This window comes from Passer montanus, unplaced genomic scaffold, assembly GCF_014805655.1.
Source record: "Passer montanus isolate IOZ18808 unplaced genomic scaffold, ASM1480565v1 scaffold27, whole genome shotgun sequence".
NCBI lineage: Eukaryota > Metazoa > Chordata > Aves > Passeriformes > Passeridae > Passer > Passer montanus.
In genome coordinates this window covers 9234168-9259066 of record NW_024367372.1, presented here as the reverse complement: position 1 = coordinate 9259066, position 24899 = coordinate 9234168, and the positions used below count along the sequence as shown (strand labels likewise).

The window sequence follows — 24899 nt, the reverse complement described above, 5'->3', positions numbered from 1 at the left end:
CCTGGGAAGTTTTCCAGGTGAGTTTTGTGCTCCAGAGATTTTGTGAGTGGCCATTTCAGGAACACCAGAGGCACGTAGCTTGCCAGAAGACTTTTGCTTGATGATTCCTGATGCTTTCATCACCTGCCTCTAAAAGTTACCACAGGAATGACTTTGAACAATCCAGACCTGTGTCTGTCAAAGCTGTTTTGTCTGCCAGCCAGATGGTCGGTAGGTGAGGGCGACCTGCTGCTTCCAGGACGATTTCCTGGTGACAAGACAAATGGCATTTCTTCCCCCGGATCCAGAGGTCACAAGAGACAATGCTTTAAAGTAAGCAAGGCTCTGAGACATCCTTGCTGGAATTCCACCTGAAATTCTTGTGTTATTGCTATTATTGTTATTATACCCAGTGTTTAACATCACTAAGCTATCACCCAAGCAGCCAATACTCCATGTGTGGGCACAGAGCCATGCACCTCGTGTTATCCTGCAGGGATCTGCCTGCTGGTGGCCAGGGCAGGCAGGGTTGTGATGCAGGGCAAGGGACTGCAATGCCTTGCTGTGCATGAAATTGGCACAGTGAGGGGCTTCCTGCTCTCCAGCTTCTCCCTGTCACCAGAGTGGGCCATGGGTGCAGACAGGAATTTTTTCTGCTGTGCAGGTTCAGTGCTGGGACCTTGGCACGGGGTGATGATTTCAGCTACCTCAGTGTGGCTGAGACTGGCAGGGGCACCTGGCTTTCAGAGGCAGCTGCTTATGAAAATGTTCCCATTTTGCTCCTGAATGCCTGCCTGCCTTTCAGCTACCTCTAGAGAGGTGAGCAGATGGGTGATCAGGTGCATTTATGTTTTAATCCCTTGTTGAAAGGAACACAGGCTTTGAAATGTTCTGTTTTAAGCAAATGGCTGCAAATAAGGTGTGAAGCCCACAGCCAGGACATGCCCCTCACTCTGCCCTTTGCACTTCTCTCACCCTCGTGGTACCTCCTGCACAGCCTCCTCCTCTCCCCTCCCCTTTATTTTTTAAATTTTCCAGTAGGCATATCAATTAGATGAGAGCTTTTCCTTTTAAACATTGGGATTTTCACTCGGCCTGCTAAGGCTGTCAGGTCTTGTTTGCTGCTGAACAGTTCATGCTTTGGTGCTGGACAATGCATGAATGTTTAAATTGCCTGAAATGTCTAATTGAATTATCCTCAAATTACAAATCAAAATAGGGGAGGCTGTCTCTGGCTCACAGGCTCATTCACTGGGATGTGTCTGCCATGCTGCTGCTTTTCTTTATATTTTCTTTTCTGCTTCCGACTAGGCCTGTGTTAAATGAAACTTAAATAGTGAAAGCATTTCTGTTTGCGTGTGCAGGGGGAAGTGATGCCGAACGTAAAGGGAAATTTATTCACGTTCCGGCTCTGAGCTCTCTTTGTGCTGCACAGAAATGAATTAATGAAATTCCTACCAATGCATAGGAAAGGAAAACAGCCAGCTGCTATTTGCAAAGAAACTTCCTTTCTCTTTCAGCCACAGTGATATATCATATAAAATACTTTCAGGCAGATATATATAAATACCATGTAACTATTTTTTTATGAGAGGTCACAGATTAAGGAAACCAACTGCCATAAAAAAGATTTGATATATCTAGCCAGCACACGTGATAAAATCAGCTTCCTAAAGCCTTGCCATAATACAACAAGGGAGGAATTTAAACCCATAGGATTTTCTTCTTTAAGTTCTTAGGAAAGGTAGAGTTAGGTGTCCATGTTTGCCCTGTCCTGCACCCTCCCCAGCACCCCTGGAGGCTGATCAGGACTCTTCTCACTGCAATAATGCTTCTTTCATGGACCTAATACTTTTTATAGAAATTTATAATACATGATAGAGGGGGATAAACTACCTATGTCCAGCCTCAATCATTTTGTTACTGAACCTTCACTTGCCCAATGACTGCCTGAAACAAGGGCTCAGAGTGGGTGCTGGTGCTGCACACTGTGTCCAGCACTTGCACCATCCCTCCTCTCCCCAGAAAATACCCTTGAGGGACTGCACACTTCATCAAGGCACTGGTGCCTCCCCCTGAGGCTCCCAGGACATCCCATGTGCTCTGTGTTTGGTGCTCAATGAGGAGCCAGGACATCCCGTGTGCTCTGTGTTTGCTGCTCAATGAGGAGCCAGGACATCCCATGTGCTCTGTGTTTGGTGCTCAATGAGGAGCCAGGACATCCCATGTGCTCTGTGTTTGCTGCTCAGTAAGGAGCCAGGACATCCCATGTGCTCTGTGTTTGCTGCTCAATGAGGAGCCAGGAAATCCCATGTGCTCTGTGTTTGCTGCTCAGTAAGGAGCCTGTGCCAGCTCCCAGCACTGCCTGGGTGCTCACACCCTCGAGGGCTGGGCTGGCAGGACACTCAGTCTAATCAGGAGAACTGCTAATCCCCCTGGATGTATCAAACTGTGCCACGGGGCAAGACAGAAGCAGCAAGACAAGGGTTTAAATGTTGCAGTGAGTGCCTTTGTTTTAACTAAAGCCAAAAGTAAAACAAGTTCAGAACATGACAGCTATCTTGATATTAATATTCTTAGTATTTTTTTCCGAATACTAAAAAACTTAGTTTCAAGGCACTTTTAAGGGCAGCTTTTCTGTAAACCCATAATTAGACTACTGTTTCTGTGCTATAAATATGGTTGAAGACATTGCAATTATGAAATAACTTTAAGAAAATGGCATAGATAAAATCTTTATTAATGGAAGATCAGCTCTGAAGGGATATTTTTGATAAGAAAGAAACTTATATTAACATGAAAAATGTTAACATTCCAGTAATTGAAGACTAATACATCCTATAACATCAGTTGTCAATTGTTTTTTGTTGTTTTCTTTTTTTAAAAACACATGATCATTTTGTGCACAAAGATTATACCTGCATGAATCAAGCATGCCCAAATAAAAGCAACTTTCAGAAATGGAGAAAGCTCTGATTTGGAACTAATTGTACTGGGCATCTTTTAAGAAGATGCAACCTTGGCAACATGTGCCCAAATGGAACCAGTGAAAAGCACTTCATGATTTTATATTACCAGAATCACAGAATTCACATATCTCTCATTATAATTTCTTGCTCCCTCTCCAAATGATATTAAACCCCAGTAATCTAATTTCTCTCTGGCTTTCATAACACTGGTTCCCAGTGATGGGATGGTGAAGGAAGAGCACATCAGGCAACATCAGGCTCCTCAGCACAGCGAAGTCGCTGCACCTCATATTATTTAGCAAGGTTTTCAGGTGTACTCAAGACATAACCCTGGTTTGAGGTTTGGAGCTCTTTTACTGTACTCTGGTCTTATCAGATTTGCACCAATCCTCCCATTGCTTGTTGTGACCATCTTATCATAACTAAAGCAAGACAAGAGTTCAGCCAAACAGCAGTGAATTTGGGGCTGATAGGATTAGTAGGACTTGAGGGACCACACCAGGGTGTGCCCTGCTCTCCAAAGTGACATCTTACTTCCTCTGCAGACTGGAGGTGAGGATGTTAATCCAATAGTTTTGATGCCTGAAGCAGGGGTCAACGCCTTCCAGAGGCATTTTCTTTCTCAGTGGTCACATAGAGATTTTAACATGAAAGATTTCTTTCTGCAAAACCTGCCTAATATTTAAACCTGACAGATACCATAGCCTGTGCCATAATGGCTATTGCTGTGATTCATTAAACTGACCCCCAACCACTTTGCATCATAGAATCATAGAATTGTTTAGGTTGGACAAGGCCTCTAGGATCATCAAGTCCAACCCCTTATCCAGCACCATCACATTCACCACTAAACCAAATCTCCAGGTGCCACAACTGTGTCTTTTAAATAGGTCCAGGTTTACTGACTCTACCACTTCCCTGGGCAGCTTCTTCCAATGCTTGACAACCCTTTAAATGTAGAAGTTTTTCCTAATATCTGTCTTATTTAAGATTTTTTTCCAAACTGGGACATGAAATAATTCCTAAGGTACCAGCAAAAAACTGTTAGGGAATAATGTCTTGGGAACTAAGACAACAAGAATGCTTCCCTATTTAAATAAAATCCTCCCCTCCCACATCAGCTGACCTCACACAGACACCAGACACTCCCTGGGGAATATTTCAATCTCCTCCTGTGGCTGGGGAAGGAGGAGTGCAGGCTGTGGCAGGCCCTCACAGGGGCTGTGCTCTTCACCTCCACCTGGTAAAGGCACAGAACTGGGAGGGGGAATCCCAGCCAAAGCACCCAGGTTTAGCTGTGGTGTGTCAGTGTCCATCTGCTGAAGGACTGGTCCATAAACTGCTTTTGTTCTTGAGTGGAAAAGGAGGGTGAAAACCATCCAGGGAGTTAGAATATAAATTAACATTGTCTCTTGAATATTGTGAACATTATCTCTTGCACCAAAATAAATAAAGATATGTACTATTATGTGAAAGGTGAAGAAATCACTCTAAAACTAGACTATGAAACCTCCAGCCCCTCAGCATGAGAGAAAGGGTTTAATGAGCCTTGGCGGGCTGCAGGAATGCATGACTGTAATCCCTTTGTTTATCATCAGTGCACATATTTGGGACAAGAACTGCAGGGTTAGGTGAGACAGAACCAGGACCCGTCAAGAAACACAAGCAGCAGCCTTGGACTTCTCCAAAATCACAACAGAAACTGCTCAAGCATGTCTGGTAAATTTGGGTAACAAGAGAAGTGCCTGAAGAGGCACTGCAGCCATTCCCCCATTCAATGCTCTCAGCTACATAACCAACAGGACACAGCTAAGTTTTTACAAGTACATTTTTATTTAAAATAAAAATTAATTATGGTGCCTTTTTAAAATAGGGTACTGCACAATCTGTATATGCAACACAGTTTTTGGTACAGAACATACTTATTGAGCAATATCCTTAAATACTAAATATACATTAATGGCTTGTTTGAGAAACATGACAACATTAAGTTTGATATTTTTTTTCTCTTTAGTCATTTAACCACTGATACAGATTTCCTATAAACAGTATTTGTTTTCATCTGTACATGTGGTACACAGTCAAGAAGGCAGATCTTAGAATATTTACATTCATGCATTGATTTAAACACACTATTTTGCAGTTTAAAATAATATATTTTTGTTTGTACAGGTGCAGGGAGTATTGTAAATACATATCTACCATAGGCCTGATTCTCCATTGCTTTGCAGCATCAATGGTCATGACCTGGTTGGAGCAGGCTGCCCACACTTTCTCCACGTGCTGTGACCATATAGCATGCAAGATTGGACAATCAGATCTCTGTATAGATATATATCAATATATTTATATATTATACTTTGTAGAACTTTCCCCTTTCTTTCCATGTCTGTTTTTGCAGCATCTGTCCAAGGCAGAAATGCTTCCCTGGGCACACCACTGTGTCAGGTGCAGGACAGGAAAGGCAGCAGGGCTGGGGCTTCAGCTCTACCTTCCTGTCTTGTGAGGAACAAGGAAACTCAGCACTTTGCAGCTCAGGCCCTTAAGGCGCATTCCCTGCTAGTGGTGATCCTTGAGAAGAGATTTGGAGCTGCTGCTCTCCCTCAGACTGAGGGCAGTGAGTTTGCCTGGTGGTGGTCAGAGCACAGCAAGCACCTTCTGTGTAGAAACTGGCCACCTCCACACCTGCTGGGGATCTGAGGACTTTGTGAATGGAGCTAGGCAGGTCCTTTCTACCCCTGATATTTTAGTAGCTAAAAAGGAACTCAAAATGCTTGTAAAGCTGTATTTTGGGTTGCCAGTTCCCCACATCCAGGATCACTGCTTAGCGAAGCACTCATGTATCTGGCCTACTCCTTTCCCTTTGCATTTAGTTATAGCACAATAAGGAAGCACAGAAGCCTCTCTTATATAAGCTTTGCAAGTAGTCTGTAGAGTATTAAACACAACCTTAAACCCCATCAGCAAGCCTCAGAAATCACTCCTCAGTGACATCCCCTGTCTAGCCTCCCTTTTCTGAAGGCTTGTCTGATTCCAGTACATTTTTCCCGGCGCCTTTCTCAAGATCACTTTGGTGCAATGTAGCCAAGGGTACTTGGGCAGGAATCTAAAGGCAAAGCTACTCCATGAAGATTTCCCACCTCTTCCTGCCATGCTGTGATGTGAGGGCTGAGAGCAAAGGGTCTGGGCAAGCAGAAAAGCAGCTCTCAGCCTGTCTGCTGCTGCTTTTCTGTGGCCAATGCATTATAAAAGCATGTGAGGAATGCTTGCTCAAGAGCTATTCTGGCAATTATGTGCCCAATACATTTATCAGCATGTTGCATATAATGATAGTGTGTATCCACCTAGCAAATAAGCTGCGTGTATTTCTCTCAAAATGCTGCCCCAGAGCTGGTACCTACTTTTACTGTGATTATACAGATGGGTAAACTGAGGCACAGAGAGGCAAAATTACTTGCTAGTAAACAGCAGATCAGTGGTAGAGTTGGAAACAGCTCCTAGAGGCATGTGCTGTGCCTTGCGATGCCTCTCCACTCTCCAGGAAGTTTTTAATGTTTATGTTCTCCTGAAGAGTTTTCAGGGGCCTGGGCTGGGTTTGCTTGTGGGTTGTGTCATGCATCTTCTCTAGTGAGGACATTTTACCACTGATATCACTGAAAATCAGACAGTTTAGTGACCATCTCATTTTACTCTTTTTTTTTTTTTTTTTTGCAAAAACAGACATACTTTGATGGACACAATGATCTACAAATCCTTTTTGTGATTTTGACCTTACAGAACATGCCTTTAAAGCTGTATTAGGAAACAAATAAAATTGAAACCTTTAGGGAAAAGTGCTAATCCTGAGCCCATATTATGCTAAACTTATCTGCAGTCATACTTTATACTCTCAGATAAACATGCAACCAGTCTCAAACTATGCCACATTTCCACATTTAGGCTGAAACAACTGGAGTTGAAAGAAAAAAAGAAAGGCAAACATAGGTAATTACACCAAAATAAATGTTATAGCTTAAAAATATTCTAGAAATATACTTGCAATATTTTTATTATAGTATTTAGGGGCTAAGTGCTTTAGGCAATCAACATTTGGGACACTAGACTCAAATTGTAAATTCTGCAATTTTAATCCCACTTTGGATCTAAGAATATATCACTGTGTCTTGCACAAGCACACAACATTAATGTGGGTGGGAATGATCATACTCATGGGCAAAGAGTTACTTGCCTCCTTTAACTTTTGCAATTGCATTCACTTCCCAAGAAAGTCTAACTTTAAAAAATATTTTTATGCAGTTAAACTTCTACATAGTGATGACAGACTAAAAAGCTAAATTAATAACTACATACATTTCTCAAGAGCAATATATAGCAGCATTTCATGTTATAATTGAAAAGGTACTTATATTTACATACACCCTATTGTTTGATAGGTAATAGAAAACTGCAGATGGGCCTGAGCTGAGACTGCTGATTTGAATATTCCAGAGCTTTTTTTGGGAAGATCTGCAGAATGTTGTCTTCCTCTACCATCATGCCAAACTCTGCATTCCAGGAATAGATTACCCACAGGCCGGAATGCACTCAAAATCCAGGTCTGATTTCTGCAGTTCAGGCACATCCTTGTATAAAACTGAAAGTATTGGTGTGCTGCAGTACTGAGGGACAACACAGCTGGGGACAGCCAGGTCCCCGAGCGAGACTGCATCGGTGCCTGGAGTTACCCACAGACACAGAGACTGAGTGGTACCAAAGTTTTATGTCCAGACAAGATGCCAGGGTGTAAATTTGTCTTTGACTGCATCACTACTTTCAGCACAGAGGTAAATGGAGACATACACATGGAGATATGACACAAAGGAAAGTTTTCAGGAGGTAGGGAAAGACCAGCATCTCAACTAGTCTCATCACCTTTATCCTAAGGGCTACTTACTGAGTCTGACCTGAGATCCTACGTGAAATGAATTTGGGTAGATTCAGCTTTGCCTCAAATAGTCTGCAATTCACGTCATGGAAAGTATAGTGAACTGTACACTGAACTTGGCACCACTGTCAGCCTCGGCTCAGGAGAGGCAGGGACTGAGCACACAATCAGCTACCAGACCCTCCAAAGTGGTCCTACAAGCCAGACCTGCAATGTCCTCAGTGCATCAGTTCAGGAGACTCAACACTTTGAGGGAACAACACTAACCAGTGAATGAAGAGAATTTCAAAGGGCTGCTAGTCCTTTCAACAGAATCCTGCCCAAACACTCACACCAAGACGTAAACAGCATCTTCCCTGTAGGAGTTTCCCTGGGGAATCAGTGTGATGCAAACACAGAGAAACATGGACTTTCACAAAGGAACATTTCTAAAGATAAAATAAAAGTGTGGTGCAAAAAAGGAGGCTGATTATGAAGCAATAATGTTTAAAGCACATCTTAATTACATCTCTTTCAATAGCAATGCTAATTGCTAAAATCTTACATTTTGATTTCTCCTGCCTGGAAACTTCAGCCATGAAAACTGCATAGTCACCAGACCACAGAAGAATTTCTTGGGATAAGTCACAAGTTCAGGCCAATTTTGCTTGATTGCTTAACAGAAGTCTTTGTTCCCTTTTTAATAACAAAACAGTAAGAATGAAAAGAATGAAGCATCAATGTATCAAACTGCACAGGCCGGAGAAGCACATAGGTGACACCTCTCACCATTTAGAGGGAGACACCTCCCATTTATAAGGAGACACCTCCCTCTGACCCATCTGTGATAAACTACTGCCGCTCTGGCAGATCACCCTCTCCTCAAAAGATCCTACTCCGGAAGCTTTTTGTGACACTCAATTCAAACTTAAAAGTAGGGGAAGAGAGGAAGAAGAAGCGGGAGACATCGCAACATCGCTTTCATGGGATGCAGCATGCAGTGCTTATGCCCAGAGGCCTTTTCTCTGGGCAGCCCAGGTGGGTGAGTTTATCCTCCCTGGAGCAGCAGCAAGCCTGGAGAGCAGCCTGTTTTTCTCTTCTGGATCACTGATGCGTGCGCTGTTTCTGAAATGAAGTCCTTGGCCACAGAGCTCCCTCGGTTGCCTCATTTCACCCACCTTGCATACTCTGTGTGTGTGCTTTGAAAGTTTACCACCTCCTGCGCTTGGCGGGGCTTCGGGGATTATACGACCGCATTGTTATCAACTGTTTTGTTGTTTTGGGAGGAGGTCATTGCATATTCCGACCGACTGGTTCCGTTCTCTTCTTTTCTCATTGGTTTCCTTGGGTGATCCCAGGTTCGGTGATGTACAGGCAGGGAAGGGAGAGAAGAAAGAACAGAGATCAACATCTTTGTCAATACAGATCGAAAGCGAGGACATGTAAGGTACATATTAATCCTGAACTTCTGTCTATTTTTCCCTTTCTAAACACAGGCCAAAGCAGCAGCTAATTTTGTCAAGCATCATAGTCCACCTGGAAGGTGACATGTCTGATCCTAAGGTGTCACGATGTGCTTTTGGTGTCCCCATGCTAGTCTGTTAATGGATACAGGTGTCCCTGTTGCATGAGATGAAGGCTGCTGGAAGGAATGTCCTCCACTGCCACCTTCATCTCTGGAACACAAGCTGGGATGCTGGGCTGGGTGCTGGGTTGGGCTCTGCCTTGGAGCAGTCATGACCTTTCTCCTCCAAGTGTCATATCATTCAAACTGGGATGATGGCCAGTCATGTCCACCAAGGACCCAAGTCCCTCACCAGTCATCAGAACACCGCTGTGTTCAGTCACTGGGAGTCAGCTCACTGACCAGTGCAGATATGCACACCTGTGGTGACCACCCCAGACAATCTCCACAGCCAGTGAGGAAACACAGGCACTTTTAAACATGATTCAGAACAGCTTAAAGTGGATACCCAAAATATGTCAGATGCTTTGTGCCCAGGGCATTTGTGCTTCCCTGCACTGTCAGTAAGGGCAGGCTAGTCTGCTAGCCCAGACAGAGGTGTCTGTGTTCTAGGTGTCTGAGCTAGTGACTGAAACATGGTGCCTGCTGTGAGCTTCCAGCACCTTCACCTTCTTGTTTTGCTTAGTGGCCACTCCTACTGTTTGCTAACATAGTCCAGGATCATGTGTTAATTGTGAGAAAATTCAGGAAATTCTCAACAAGTGCAGAAATCTATCAAGCATCTGTACATCACAGAGCAAAATCATTTATTTAGGATTGTTCAGTTACTCTGAAAAGGGAGACCTGAGCTTATGTCCTGTAACAGACCACGTTCCATCTTGTAACTTCCCCCCACAACCTCCCTTCTCAAAAGTGGCTTAACTGGATGCTTTAAACATAGTAGGAGGAAAAAAGCTTTATCTTTTTCTTTATCTTTTTTTATCTTTCCACACAGATATTTCAGACATGAGTGTCTTGAGTTTAAGGTGTTGCTGAGGGCAAAAAGAGGACCAGATACATGTATTACAACAGTCAGTCTCTGCTATTGTTCTTGACAACATTTAACAAAACAGACAGCAATTATTAAAAAATGGTTAACGATATTTAATTTCAGCAAAGTATTAATGAAAGCTTTATGGACAGTGATTACAGGTAGGTGAATTTGATTGCTTATAATCTCAAATAAAATACTTCTGATTGTGATATTTTGTGCCTCTCTACCTGGCAAGAGTTAATATTAGTCATGATTGCAGCTATTAGAGAAGGAAATGGAAGGGGAGACTAAGAATTAAGGAGACTAAGGGGTTTGATAAACTGTTTTTCAGTGCTCAACATGTAGTGCCTGTCTGCATCTGAAACAAGGTCATGTGGGTCTTCTGTGACACTGAAAGCACACATTCACCATGCCACATCCCTGACAGGACGAATGGAGATCCTGATGGCAGTGATTTTTTTTTTTTTTCTTTCAGGTCAGGAAAAACATCTCTGTTGCTTTCAAAAATTCTTTTGTTTTTCTTTTCTCTCAGTTCCAAACCTATCAATAGCTAAAAAATGAAAACATTTTGGCCACTTTTACTTGCTGTTTTTCTCCTATTTACTCCTTCTTTTTTTGGTCTCCTATGTTTCTGCACTTCTCCAGTTCCATTTTCTTTCCCTGTCTAGACTTCCTCTTCTTTCTTTATGTTAAAAAATGCCTTTCTCTCATTTTTATCTATTTTTTTTGCATTTTCTAGTAGTGATTTTAAGACGCACTGCTTCAGTTGTCCTGAAATTTGCACTTTCCCTCCCCAGGCTGGTGTCCCAGCACAGACCTGGGTGGATTGGAGGCTCTCCTCTGATGGTGAGATCTCTCTGCAGACCCTGCTGGACAGGTTGCCAGGGATATCACACCACTGGCACTTGCATGCAATGGAAGAGTATTTTTTCAGAGCCTGCAGATAGGGGAATGGAGATTTTATCAAGGTTCTGCTTCTGCCTTATCAATTGCTCAGGGTTAGTGCTAGCAAAACAGAGCACTTATTTTCCTGAGTCTCAATGAAAAGACCATTGTTAGATGCAAAAGTTCAGGCTTGGAGACTGTTTAATTCCTTCTCTCATTTTTTTTTTCAAATGAACAACAGGCAGGGATTTGGGGTCAGACTTGCCCCAGTTACACCATTTAAATCACAGGCTTGGCAGAGTGGTATGCACTTGTCACTGTGATTAAATTGACCCATGTATTTAGATATACAAAGACATTTTGGCTTGTTGTGATTTTTGAAGGACCCTCTAGCATTAGGGCATTGGCTCTCTGTGTGCCACTAGCTCTGTGCCACTTAACCCTTTTTACTCTAATTTTTGTTCACTCTTGTGATCCAAGCATGCAAAGTTTCTTGCACACCAAGGAGAACCCTTTTATCCTATTTTCTACCTAATATGCCAAACTGTGCATGATCTTCCAAAGTGTAATACTCCAAGCCCCCTTTCAGATGATAAGTATGGACATGCATTTATGCATTTCCATTCCAGGGTTGCTCTTGATTGGTTAAAGGGATGTTTCAAATTAGTGAGGAAATGAGTAGGGAACTAGTCATATCTGTGACATACTCACTTGGTGGCAGGCGAAAGAGGCTTTTCACTAATAAGTGGTTTGCATTGTTTTACAGTATAATTTGCTATACATTGTTTAGCAAACAAATTGGGTCTTCATGCCAAACATCAGTGAATGAAACTCTGGCCATGCAACTGTGTACAGCTTAGCACACGCCTGAAATGATGCCTCAGAGTCCACAATGACCTCTCCACCATGCATGCATTAACTTGTGCGAGTCCTAAAATCAAGAAAGCATCGAACAGCTGTTTAACAGTGTATTTCACACATCAAGCTAAAATTTCAGATGAGGTTCTGATCACATTATATATCTTATTTATCAAAGAACTTCATACTGGCTTGTCATATTGGCTTGTATCAATCCTCTGCAGAGTCCTGGATAAAAGTCAATGCATATCCAAACACAATTTTTATGTTGTACATTCAGAAAATTTGTTAGAGGAAACATAGTTTTTGGCCCTTTATCATGTCTAGTTACAAAACTTAGTTTGTATATTTGACAAAACCCTCCTTGCCAGCTTTGGCTACTGTGTAATTTGGCACAGACATACTGTTTGAAAGGCAATTATGTGATAGAGTACTAGAGAGGGCTTCACCTCATGTCCCATTTGTACACACTTCAGAAAACCTCTGTTTGTGACTACTCAGACAAAATCAAGTAAAACCAGAGCAGACTATTAATTTAATCATGACTTTATCACAGCTCATTATAGGCTTAATAAAGCTTTGAGAAGAATAAAATCACTTTGATGTGGGAACAGAAGTTTTGTCCAGAACAGTAAGCTGCAAGAGAGTTTAAAACTTCCAATGTAATTCACATTTCATAAACTTCCAGGTGCTTCATGCTTGAAAGGGATGGGAGTTTAGAATAAAACCTGATATCATAAGACAATCTGAGTGTTGCAAGCCCATTTCTAACTAACTACCTCCATAGCAATATCACTGTGAGTGCCAGTGCATCCAGTCCTGCATCTGGGAAGGCTGAGTTCCAAGGAAATCCAATTAAGCCAGGAAGGGGTGACCTTGGGCTGGCAGCAGAGACATGACAGGATCTCAAATTCACCTCCTTCTGGGGTTCCCATACCCGACTCAGCACTGCCAGGAGACACCTGTCTCCACTTGGGGATTTGCTGCCCTGGATTATTGTCTGGGGAAATACATATCCTATTTCTTCCAAAACAGGAATAGAGAGTCATTCTTCTTTTCAGGCATAGTTAGAGGAGCAAAGATTGGTTTTTTGGTATGTATTGTTGGAGAGGATTACCATTAGTCAGAAGTTCAAAGTAAAACTTCACTCTTTGTTCACCAGTGGTACAAAACTCTAAATTGTAAAGGCCAACTGCAAAAATCTTTCTCTATATATGTATATACATGAAAGATTGCACTGTATGGGTATCAGTATCAACTGACAGATTTTACTAAAGGTGAAAGCTATGAGGCAGCTCCCTACTGTCTTTGCCCAATTGTATCTGTGCCAATGTACAGGGTGCCCATGCCAAAAATCCCTTTGTGTTTTCAGTTCCTCTCAGGAAGGTGCCTTTAGTAGCATGTAAAGAGCTTGTCTCTCTCCAGATTGCTGTTTCACTCCTGAACAAAGTTCTGTGGGAATCTCCATTTTGCAGCCCCATTTCTGGTGCTGGCATGTGCTGAGTTGAGTGCTAATCTCCGGGGCAAAGTGGCTGAAGGGAGAGGGCAAATCAGAGAGCTATTTCACTTACATGTGCAGTGATCTCAAAGCTGTTCTCCATTACCATAACCATCTAATTATTCTCTATTTCATTAGCTATCAACACACAAAAGATAACTTTCAATGAAATTTGATGAAATTTGGTCTCATACAACACACCCATTTGCTTCATAGGATTGGTCTATCCTCAGGGGACATAGAAATACACAGAAATATCTGAGATACCTATATACCAGCAGAGATCAAGCTGCAGTGGCATCTTTCTGGGTTACAAAAAGTTGTCCAAGAATCAGGGTAGATATCTGTGTAGTTTATTTCCAGTCAGCTTCATCTCCAGGGCTAGGATGCTAGCAGTACCTGTGGCAGCTCTGCTGAGAGCTCCAGGCTAGACTTCACTGCTGGAGCCCAGACACGATGATGTGTGGGCTACAGTCACACTTCAAATACATCCTTATTTAGCAGATAGGAATGGAAGCATACATTTTGTCATGTTATTCAATAGACCATCACTCTGCATAATCTGAATGTTTATAAGAACTTAAAGAACATGAATGGAGGCTGTTTACAGGTCAGTACTGGGGGCGTTCACCAAACAGCTCTTTGATTCATGCTGGCCTCAGTCATCAGAGGTGAATCACTTTCCGTGAGAGCAAGTGGTGGGACAAGAGAAGTTGTTTGCTACGACTGGTTTGTGAACAGGACTCCTGCTAGAGGAGCTCAGTGCACTGACAACAGCTGCTTTCAGGGACACAGCCATTAAATTTGTGTGCAGCCACACACGACCAGCCTCGCTGTCCAGCCTGGTGCTATGGCTTGGACTCACGGGGCTCATGTTGGACAGGGACACTTCTCTGGTGAAAATCTTCAGAATCATGGAAAGTGTCACACTCTGACCTCTACCTTTCACTGTTTCAGAGACACATGAAAAAAAATCAGACTGGATATATTTTATTTGACAATGTAAAGACAGAATTCAAAGAAGAAACCCTAATGATGAAAATTCTCTGGAACCTTACTTTTTCTCCATTAAATTAGCTACTGGCCATATGTGACCATCTATCTGTCCAGAAAACAGGCAGTACACTATTCATTACTTGTAGGAAGAGGTTACTGGCTCTACTGACTCCCACATACAAAGCAAATGTTTTACAGTTATAATAAAAAGCAGCTCCATCTGGACAATTTTTGGCAATACACTCACTACAGCTCAATGTTTGTCTCCCAAGGCTTTTACATGTATCACCCAATTTCCATCTCCACTCAGGTTACTTGGATAGTCCAGCATCTAAAAGACCTACAAACTGTCTTGTCCCAGTGTTTATTACTTGTTATCACAATACATTTTTTTTTTACTTACTCTTCCAAATTAGAAAGTGTTATAGGTGTCTTGGATGATATTACCTGCAGCATTTGAAAGGACTATGTATATTGGGTTATTTTCAGTTTTAGACATTTGATGGAGTACTCTTTCCTCAAGCAGCATTGCCCCTTTGCCCCTTATGAAAACACATAAAAAGTCTTTTATGAATCAGAAAAGGCCATTCTTTCCCTAGAGACCTTTGAGTGCTTCAATTTTAGCCAAACTGAACCAGTGGTCAGATGATAAATAGTATTTACAAGAGCAAATAACCATTCAATTTTTAAGATCTTCAGATCTTTTCTGTCTCTCTTGTGTGGAGAGGGGGAGAAGATCTCTGCAAGTGCTCTATATAGTGCTAGGATGATTATGCAAAAAGAGAAAGTCTCTTTCACAGCTCTGGAAATCATGTTGCAGGATAGCTTGACATAGCTCCAAGATACCAGCTCCCAAGGAGAGCTTCTTCTCCTCTGGGTGTTCACGTGAGCTTTCTGAAGCCTGTGAGATTGGCTCTGCCTCACAGCCAATTTTAGCTGACCAGCTCCTGGAGTATATTTAAGCCCTGCTGGCATGTGGGCGATTTCTGTTTTGGGATGGTTCACACTCAAATTCCCCTCTCTGTGCATGGATTGAGCCTTTGCTGAGTGTTTCTCTCATGGAAAAAAAACCAACCCATACTGCTGGGCAGCCATTCATCAGCACTTAAGAGGCTCCCTGGGCTGCACTCGGGCTGCAAAGCATGGGGGCAGATCTCTTTCTGCAGAAGTGCACCTCTCTCAGCCTGCTGCAGTCACTCTGGGTATGTCTAAAGGGAGGATTTGGACTGTTCAGGTTGCAAGTAATTACAGTAGATTGCTGAGCCACATGTGAAATTTAAGAAGTGGAATTTAGTCTCCATTTATTTTCAGCAGTGCAAAGTCAGAGTAATTCCACAGACTTTGTTGGACTTGAGGAGGATTTGTTCTGATGTTACACAGGAAGAAGATCCGCCCCGGCAGAAAAAGGTGATGGATGCAATCCCATTTCCTACTAAGTCTTCAATTAAGCTAACTTCAGACTTATGCTCCTACATAAAACCAATCTTAAGGAAGAGAAGCAGCTTTATTATTATGATGCTGGACAATTAACTGACATAATTGATAAAAGTACTTTCAGTGACCCCTCACATAATAACCCATCCTTTGCATTCCCTCTAATGATCTTTAAAAGGTTTTATTGACTGGAGGGATATTACAGCTGACATTATCCATTGGGTGTTCTCAGTGGAAAATACACTGTCAATATGTTTTGATTTTAAAAGGAGAAAAATGAATGGGACTAATGTAAAAAAATGAACTCATAATGCCAGCTTCTCATACTGGCAAAAAGCTACTAAACAAGATCAAAAATACATTTAAAAAAAAGGCATTAAATGCATGAAATGAAGGCACTTTGAACAAAGCCAAAAGATGTCTGGAGGATGGTCATGGCCATGGCCATGCCTGGCAGTGGACTGTGCACTGGCAGAGCCCTTTGGGGATGAGCTGGGCACACTCCTGCTCCTCCAAGGCCTGTCCAGTTGCAGAGCAGTGCAGGCACCTAAGGCACAGCCATGGAGCTCAGTTCACAGTGCACCGTGCTCTGCTAAGCACTGCAGAACCAGCCTGGGAGTGGAGAATGTATGCTCCACCCAGAAAAATGGGATTATTTGTAACTCTACTGCATTAGGCATGATCTGCCCCCACAAAACTGAGACATACATGTTCTCACAGGTGCTGGCATGAGGGCAACAAACGTATTTGCCACTCTGTAATACAATAACACCAGTGGAAACCCAAACCTAGGTCTCTCTCAGTTCTTTAAAATTCTCTAGACCTTCTGGACCAGGCTGAACAACTATTCGATGCCTGCTATCTTCAAAACGCTTAACAAACACTAACTAGGAAAACTGGAGAAATATTAGAAGATGTCCTTACAAAAACATGTCCATATTGGAAGGGAGAGTGGAAGAGGAAAAAAAAAAACCCGGGAATTCCCTACCATGTTTGCAAAATGAATGGCTGTTGATGCCTGTGCTCTGGATCAGGGTGGGCATCAGTACTTGAAAAATGTGGGGTTGAAAAAATAAGGAACAGAGAGAGGAGATGAGCAAGGGCTGTTCTTCCATGCTCTTTTGCTCTCTCTCAAGGACAGCATGCCCCTCATTACTCGAGTGCCTGTAGATACTGGCATTTTAGGCAATGGACTTTTCCATTCCCCAAATTATGGTACTTTGTGTCCAGATATTTTGCTGAATGCAGATAACTACCTTGCCATTTAATCACTGTCAAACATAGGCACAACTTGAATGATGGAAGAATGAAGAATGAAGCTACTGGTATTTCATAGAATCATTTAAATAAAATCTCACAACATTATTTAAATATTATGATAAATTTCTGTTGACATGAACAACAATTCCCTGCAGATCTTCTGTTAGAGAAATATCTTTGAAAGAAGAGTGTCTGCAACACAAATAAATGCAAGGAGCTGAGAAGAAAATTAAAACTCATAAAATTAAGTGACCTTTGCAGCTATCTAGAGCACTTTGCACTTGAGGCAATCTGTCTCTGCCTTCAACCAGACTGAGACCACTGATTTTTCATGCAGCTGCTTCTGGCTTTCTCCACTCACAGTGAAGAGTCTTCACAGCCAGACCGTGCTCTTTGCAGGATGAAAGCAAACACAATGTCCATGGACTGCACAGGATGGTCCCAGCCTTCCCATGCTCCAGGTGTGCAATGGGACAAATCCATGAAGAGAAAGAGAAACCAGCAAGTCCCGCTCACTTTGATGTCTATGCAAAAGTTTGGTTTTGTGGAGCTTTAGACAATTGCAACCGGGGACAATTTCTGAGGAAGAATTCGAGTTTAGCCAGTCTCCACACTGGCTTCTCAGGGCTCAGATCAAGTGAAAGAAACAAATAAGCTACAGTTCCAGCTGCTTGGGAGTACTAACATTTTTCATAAAGGTTTCTTGCCACTGCCTCAAAAAGCGGACATCAAAGGCAGCACAATTTCTCCACGTGGGTCCTCTTTTCATGGCCTCTTTCAAAGGCAGGAATGAGGAATGACCCTATTTTCTCACTCTTACCTCGCACACAGCTGGGATCAGACTCTTTACATACAGCTCTTCACACACATCAGACCCCTCTGTTCACTCCATCACCTGGCATGAGCTTGGGGAGCAGATGTTGTGATGCTCATCCCCATGAACGTTCTCTGACACGGCTAATTAGCCAACAGCTCTCCAAGATGGACAAACCAGCAGCATCGTTCTCCAGCCCAGCCACACAGAGCGGGTGGCCATGTGCCTGCTGATGGAAGGGACTCTGGAGTGAGAGCAAGGCAAGGGGGTTGTGGAGAGGGACCACCCCAGCAGATACCATCTTCTCCCCTCCCAGCTCTGCCCACGCTGACCCACCGCGTGTCTCGCCTTCAGCGCAAGGCTCTCCGAGCAGGGAGCTGTGTGCTGCTTAGCAACCCCACAGCACGACAAATACTGAGCACTAAGTACAGGGCTTGTGGAGAAGGAAGGGCAGAGGTGGCAGAAATCAAACTGTGCAGCCCCTCAAGCAGTGGCAGCACAGGTCCAAGGGGCTCAGGTGTGGCTGTGATTGGTGTGCACCCCATGAGTGTCACAGATACACAGAGGGGGACCCTGTCTGTGCCTTTTCCCTCTGGACAATTCAGCTGTAGGCAGCAAACAGCAGAACAAGGTGAGGGGGTGTGAGATGTGATCTCCTTTCAGTTGGGACCCTCAAAACCAACTCAACTCACCAGCAGCTGCAGTTATTCAGCCAGTGGAGAAGTTAGGCTTTACTGCTTCTACTCAAAATGCACTGCAAAACCTTTGCAGAAGGCAAACGGGGGCAATAAGGCCAGCAAGGACCTTTCTATGGGATTGTTTTTGTGCAGAGGGAATTTCTGGGTGATAAGGAGTGGAAGTATGGATCTACACCCCCACCCTACTAGCATGGGTACAATTTTCTCTGAGTCATAAACATATTGACCCAGGGACTGAAGGCTGCTGCTGCTGAGTTCTTGCAGCTTGTAAGCTCAGTCCTAAGCTCAGATACTCCAGATAATTAAGACAGAAAGTTTATTCAAATGTCTCTGCACACTGTTCTGGGTATACAACCACAGCTTTGGCTTTTTACTCACATGGTCAGCCACAAGCACTCTCACATCAGCTTGCAAAAAGTATGACTGGCTAAAAAATTTAATGAATGCCTAAGAAAAAAATATATCTTTGTCTTTAGAAAAAAATGTATTGAAAACATCATGGTGAGCCTTGCACCTCTCCTACATGTTTCAAAGCTCTAGTATTAACTTGTTTCTTCTATTTGTGTTGGGGTAAATCAGGAAGGCTGCAAACAATATAATTAGAACAGCATGAGCATTATATTCTGTCACAAGTGTGTAAAATCCACCCATGGCTATCAGAGTTGCACTGAGGCAGTAACTCTCAACAATACTTGGCTGTATGAGTAGACTTCTGCCCATTTGATGTGGCACCATCATCTGCTGTAGAAAACAGAAAAAATGGCAAGTTTGTTTCTGGTCACACTGAAAAATTCATTTGTCACAGGACAGACCATAATTCTCTACAGACTTCTGCTGGCAGCTTTGTCAATATATCACAAATTAGGAGTAAACAAGTGCATAACAATCCATAAGAGACTTTTCTCTGAAACAACTGGACCACTTGTTTTATGCTCAAGACTAAAGCCTCCTGGAGGCTTTCAGTGTTCCTGGCTATGAGAAACAGTGGAGCATTTTATCCATTTATGACCACAAACTTTTTCCCTAGCAGAATTTTGAGTTTGCATAACTTAGAAGAGACAGAGCAATCCTGCCCTACAACAGTTACAAAAACATGTAATTGATTGATAGCACTGAAGAGCAGATCCTTCTGCTTTTCTAACCAACACATTCTGCACAGACAGGAGCAAAACAAACTGCTCTGCACAGCAGTGCCCATGTGGCTTGGCTGATCCATCTCTCCAAGTAAAAGGCTATTTTATCCACTTCACTCATCAGCCTTTGAACTGTCAAAAGAGCCTAACAAGTAGTTGCAATTCTTTCGCAGTTCTGCTTAAAAAATTACACCAATCCTTCTCCATCTTGATGCACCCAAAAAACATTGGGCACACACAATACCAGTCCTTTGTCCGAAATCCTCACTGATGCCACTGAATCAGCAGAATAAACACAGCAGAGCTCCGGCATCTCCACTGGGCTTGGGTCAAGCTGTAAAATTCTTCAACAGCTTGTCTCATAAATACTACCCTCAAAATTGTTGCACAACCAACATCCAGACTTCAATACTGTTTGGCAGAACAATTGATTTTCCTTGTATTAGCACTCAGTTTTCATCAAGCAAGGCTACATTTCATTTAGTAAATAGTGATAAATTTGAAAGAACACAAGAAAACCAACAAAACCTCTCCATCCATGGAGATATTCAAAACCCAGCAGGACACAGACGTAAGCAAGCTGCTCTAGCTGACTCTATTAGGGCAGAAGTTTGGATCAGATGCTTTCAAGCTGTCCCTGCCAACATCTATCATCCTGTGATTTTATGAACTCATTTCTCAATGATGAAAAAATGGGATCTCCTGCAGAAAGACTGGTTGCTCAAGGTATTTGAATTGTCCTTAGTAGATCATCTGCAGCCTCATTCCCAGGATGGGAGTCAATTCACCACTGGGAGATGATTTGGCATAGAGGGTGAGCAACATGTGGGCATGTTGGGCTTTGGTTAGAGGTGACAGAAGACCTGGACAGTGGTGTTTAGTGGTAGATACTAATCCTGTTGTTGATAAACATCAACATTCAGACAGTGGAATCAGGCCACAATGCAAAGATCTTTTCCTTACTTTTCCAAAATATTAAAGTCTGCCTTTTTCTCAGCTGCCCTCAGTAACATTCCCAGGGCCTTTATATGATTCTTAGGGATGACTTAGAGATTGATCCCTTTTGCAGAGCTGATCTGGTCTGGCATCAATGAATTGCATCAAAGGCACAGAGATCTGCCTCCACAGACCCTCTTCTTCCCTTTGGGTGTCTCCCACTCAAACAGGAGTTCTAAACCTATCCTTTCCGCTGACTATCTCACTCTATCTTCTGAGTAATTACTGTCTTTCCCTTCATCTGCAAAGAATTAAGGCACCATTTCAGTACAAACTCCTCTAACGTGTCAGGGAGAATAGGAGAGATTAACAATTTCAATTCACCTTGACCTGTCTGTCACCAGTCATGCTGTGAATTGCTCTTCAAAACAATTAAGTACATTTAGGATTCTGTCTTCTGTGCTCAGGCTAAACAGCACTGTTTTGTTGCAATTAATACTGATTTTGGACTAGATCATGCTTAGTGGCTCACAGGAGATGATCATGTAGAGGATTACACAGTTCTTTCTCTTTGGGGGAGTGAGTGATACAAAAGTGGCTGGGGAAAAAGTGCAGGGCTATCACCTGCAATTTTAGTGGGACATAAATCCCTGCACCATGGGGCACCCTCACCACAGCCCCCACTACCAGTTCTTGGCCTCCTTAAGAAAGTCTCAGTGTCTTCACCTTGCAAGTATCTTGCTAAACAAAGCCAAATTTCAGAACCTCGCTCCTGCTTCTGAAACTAGACTTTGCAGTATACAGGGGCCATAAATCATACACAATGCTAAGCACCCTAAAAATACCTGAGCAATGAATTTTAAGACAGTTTAAATATGACCTGACATCTTATTTCAGTACAATATTTTCTTCCATTTAATTATTATTTGAAGGTGAACTCAGCACCTACCTAAGGAAGTGCCTATGTAGGCATTTATGGTACATTTTTCTCAGGCTGTGAGACATATGAAACAGTGGCTTCACAAAGTTAGAATAGTGAATAAAAGGTATATCATGAAAAGCTTGGCTATCATCAGCCCACTTTCCCTGCTGATCTAGCAGGAGGGCTCTTTGGCAGCAAACGCTGCAGTACCTCCGAGAACAGATGGATCCATCCTACCTGAAATCCAGCAGAACCAAGGAGCCACATCACCAGGCACAGTGACCTGCTCATGGGTCATCCCAGACTATAGGGATGTTCCAGAGATACTGAGCATATATTTTTCACATGTTTGAAAGGCATCTGAAACACCCCTTGACAGGTTGAATAGCTGGCACATCACTTGTCATAAAGACCAGGATGCTCAGCTTTGCTTTCCCCTTCGAGGTTTGACAGATGGCTCTGTTATCTTAATTTTATACAGGGAGCCAGGGATTTATTTTTCCCTTTTATGTAAATATCTTACTCCCCTCACAGACACTGACACACCAGTGAGCTGCAGAAATAGGATTACACACTGCTTGTCCCGCTCTCCCCCATCTCAGTTGCTTATTTACCAAACAAGCCTCGTTAATCCTCTTTACTGTGTTTACTTCCCTCTTCCCTCTAGTCTTAGTGCCTTACTATTATTCAGGTACTTGCAGATGTTAAAAAAAGCTTCAGAGACAGTCACCTTCAGAGCTGGTTAAAATGAATATAATTCCACTGACTGTGTTTGAATCTGCATTGATTTACACAATAACAAGGTTTGTTAGAACTGCTGGCATTCATGGTGCACTTTTCCAAACCCAAAAATCACATAATACTGAAATAATCTGTTTTTCCTCCACCCCTCCACCCTGTGTTAGTTTATAGATTGTCTTTAGACCTTCTGCTCTTACTTCTTGATTACAGTCTTTTGGGGAAAGAGTGAGAATGGCAGGTTTTCACAGACAAAGACATGGTACAGAATTACTTGGAAGCATTCTAGATTTTGAAGCAGTTATTAATCTACTATTTCTATGTGTTACAGAAATCACTGGTTTTGCGATCACTTTTTATCCATGAAATGTATGGGAAAGTCCCACTGCTTACACTGAATCTGTCCTAGAAATCTACAAATGTCACAGATGGTGCTGAGTATTGCTAATTTTTTTCTGATGTGCTATGGAAAAGATTCTTAAAAGAAAAACTACATATTTTTTTAAAAGTTGAAATACCCCTCTTACACCAAGACCACAGAAAACAGTTATTCCTCCACTGCCAAACTGAGGATGCTTTCATTATGCAACCATGTTGCAGCACAACATAATAGCAGGTGTGGTCTCCTCTGGTGCTTGACCTCTGCAGCAGCACACACCTGTACCTGGTGTGCCAGTCATAGTGTCCAATGCTGCAGTCACCAGCAGCACACAGAGGAAATTTACAAGTTGCTTGAAGCACCTTTGAAATATCACTCCATAGTTATCTTCCCAAAAGTTCAACTTTGAGTTGAACTGAGTATTAAAGTTGATGAGTATTAAAGTTGATGGAAGCAACTTGGTGAAAATTCCCTTGTGGACCAGAGAGGCCAATTCCAATCACTGGGATGGATTTCAGCATTTCTTATGACCATTTCATATGGAAGAACCTGAGTATTTCCAGGGTAGATGCAGAGATGGAGGTAGTAGCACACTTGCTTGGTTCTGGTAGTTATTGTATACAAAGAAGTACCAATCCACTAGGCTGTATTTAATTACAAATTGCTTTAGTGCCTAAAGTTGGTGATACACTGAAGTTTTAGCTTTTATGAGGGAAAACAAACTACCCCAGAAGACATAGTTTATATATAGATTGAATGAAAACACAGTTGAGTTATGATACCTTGAGGTCACTACCTCTCTTCCTGCTACAGAAAAGCAGACATAAGAGAGTTTGACTGGGTCTGGCCCTTTGAAACCGGTAAATGAGATTTCAGCTTAAGCACAATAGGATTTTTCTTTTCCTTTTTGCTCCAAATTTGATTCTTATGAAAGTGAGGGATTAATACTACAAAGCCAGACTCAATGCAAATAAATCCCTGCCTGCACTTCCCTACTAAAGCATTTAACCCTTGTTACACTCTATAGCCAGAGGACTGCTGTTACTTCACTCTTCAGTGGAGGTAGGAGACAGATTTGTCAGAGGTGCTGCAGTGACAGAAGTCCCAGTTCCAGGAGATGAGCAGGAAGGAGGGCCCAGGAGGAGGAGGGCAGAGGAGAGCTGGTGGGATGAGGTATGAGGAAGGACAGGGCAGAGCATGGTTATGTAGCCCAAAGCTGGGAACACACTGGAGGAACTCTTGGCTTCAGCATCACCCAGATTAATCCCCTTACTCTTTCTCTAGTCAATTCTACCTTCCAGCAAAAAAAACAGAGTGAAGGATTTCTCACATTGGCTAAAGCCAATTCAGCTCAACAATATGTAATAATACTCTGTTGAAGCCAGAGATGCTTTTCATGTGAAGTGTCTGATCCTATATCCCAGCATTTATTGATAGATATCTTTTACAGTGGATCAAGAAACCTGAACTACTGGGGAATGCTGCCAGGCCCTTCAGGGCATTCTTTTAGCAGAACTGTCTTAGCAAGGACTCATTGATGAAAAGAAATGCTCTAGTTACCCTGTAAAATTATAATTAATATGATTTTCTTTCATAGCTGTCCATTCCACATCTGAGCAGTTTTCGGCTTAGCATTTGTCAGCAGTGTGAATGTCAAAAATAAGAAGATCTAAGAGGAATTTCCACTCTTCTCTGAGCCTAATGCCTATTCAAGCAGCTGACTGGTAGGTTGATATTCATACTGTTGACAAATAATGGGTGTCTTCATCAAGTAGTGGTATTATTTTGCACTGAAACGAAGCATGAGACTGTATGTGAATTCCCCAAACCTTTGCAAGGCAGCTCTAAATTTGTCTCTTTTAATTGAATTTCTGTTCCTCCCATCTATTGCTCCTATCTACCAGCATCACAGCAGATTTGAAAAGCAATTCCTCGTGAGGCACAAGTTGCCCTGGAGAGTTACTGCTCTCATACAAATATTTTGCAGCCTTGACACAAA

General features: G+C 42.5%; 1 protein-coding gene across 2 annotated transcripts in view; it reads right to left on the bottom strand.

The window, feature by feature from the left end:
• Positions 1-4762: 4762 nt before the first annotated feature.
• PRIMA1 (proline rich membrane anchor 1) overlaps positions 4763-24899 on the bottom strand; it is a 49910-nt gene continuing 29773 nt past the window's right edge. The window contains exon 4 of one of the 2 annotated variants that reach the window (XM_039712869.1): positions 4763-9194. In XM_039712869.1, the coding sequence (XP_039568803.1) occupies positions 9095-9194 (100 nt within the window). In that variant the 3' untranslated portion in view covers positions 4763-9094. Of the gene's footprint in view, positions 9195-12010; positions 12166-24899 lie in introns of those variants that run through there. The other variant, XM_039712870.1, reaches the window with a different exon arrangement.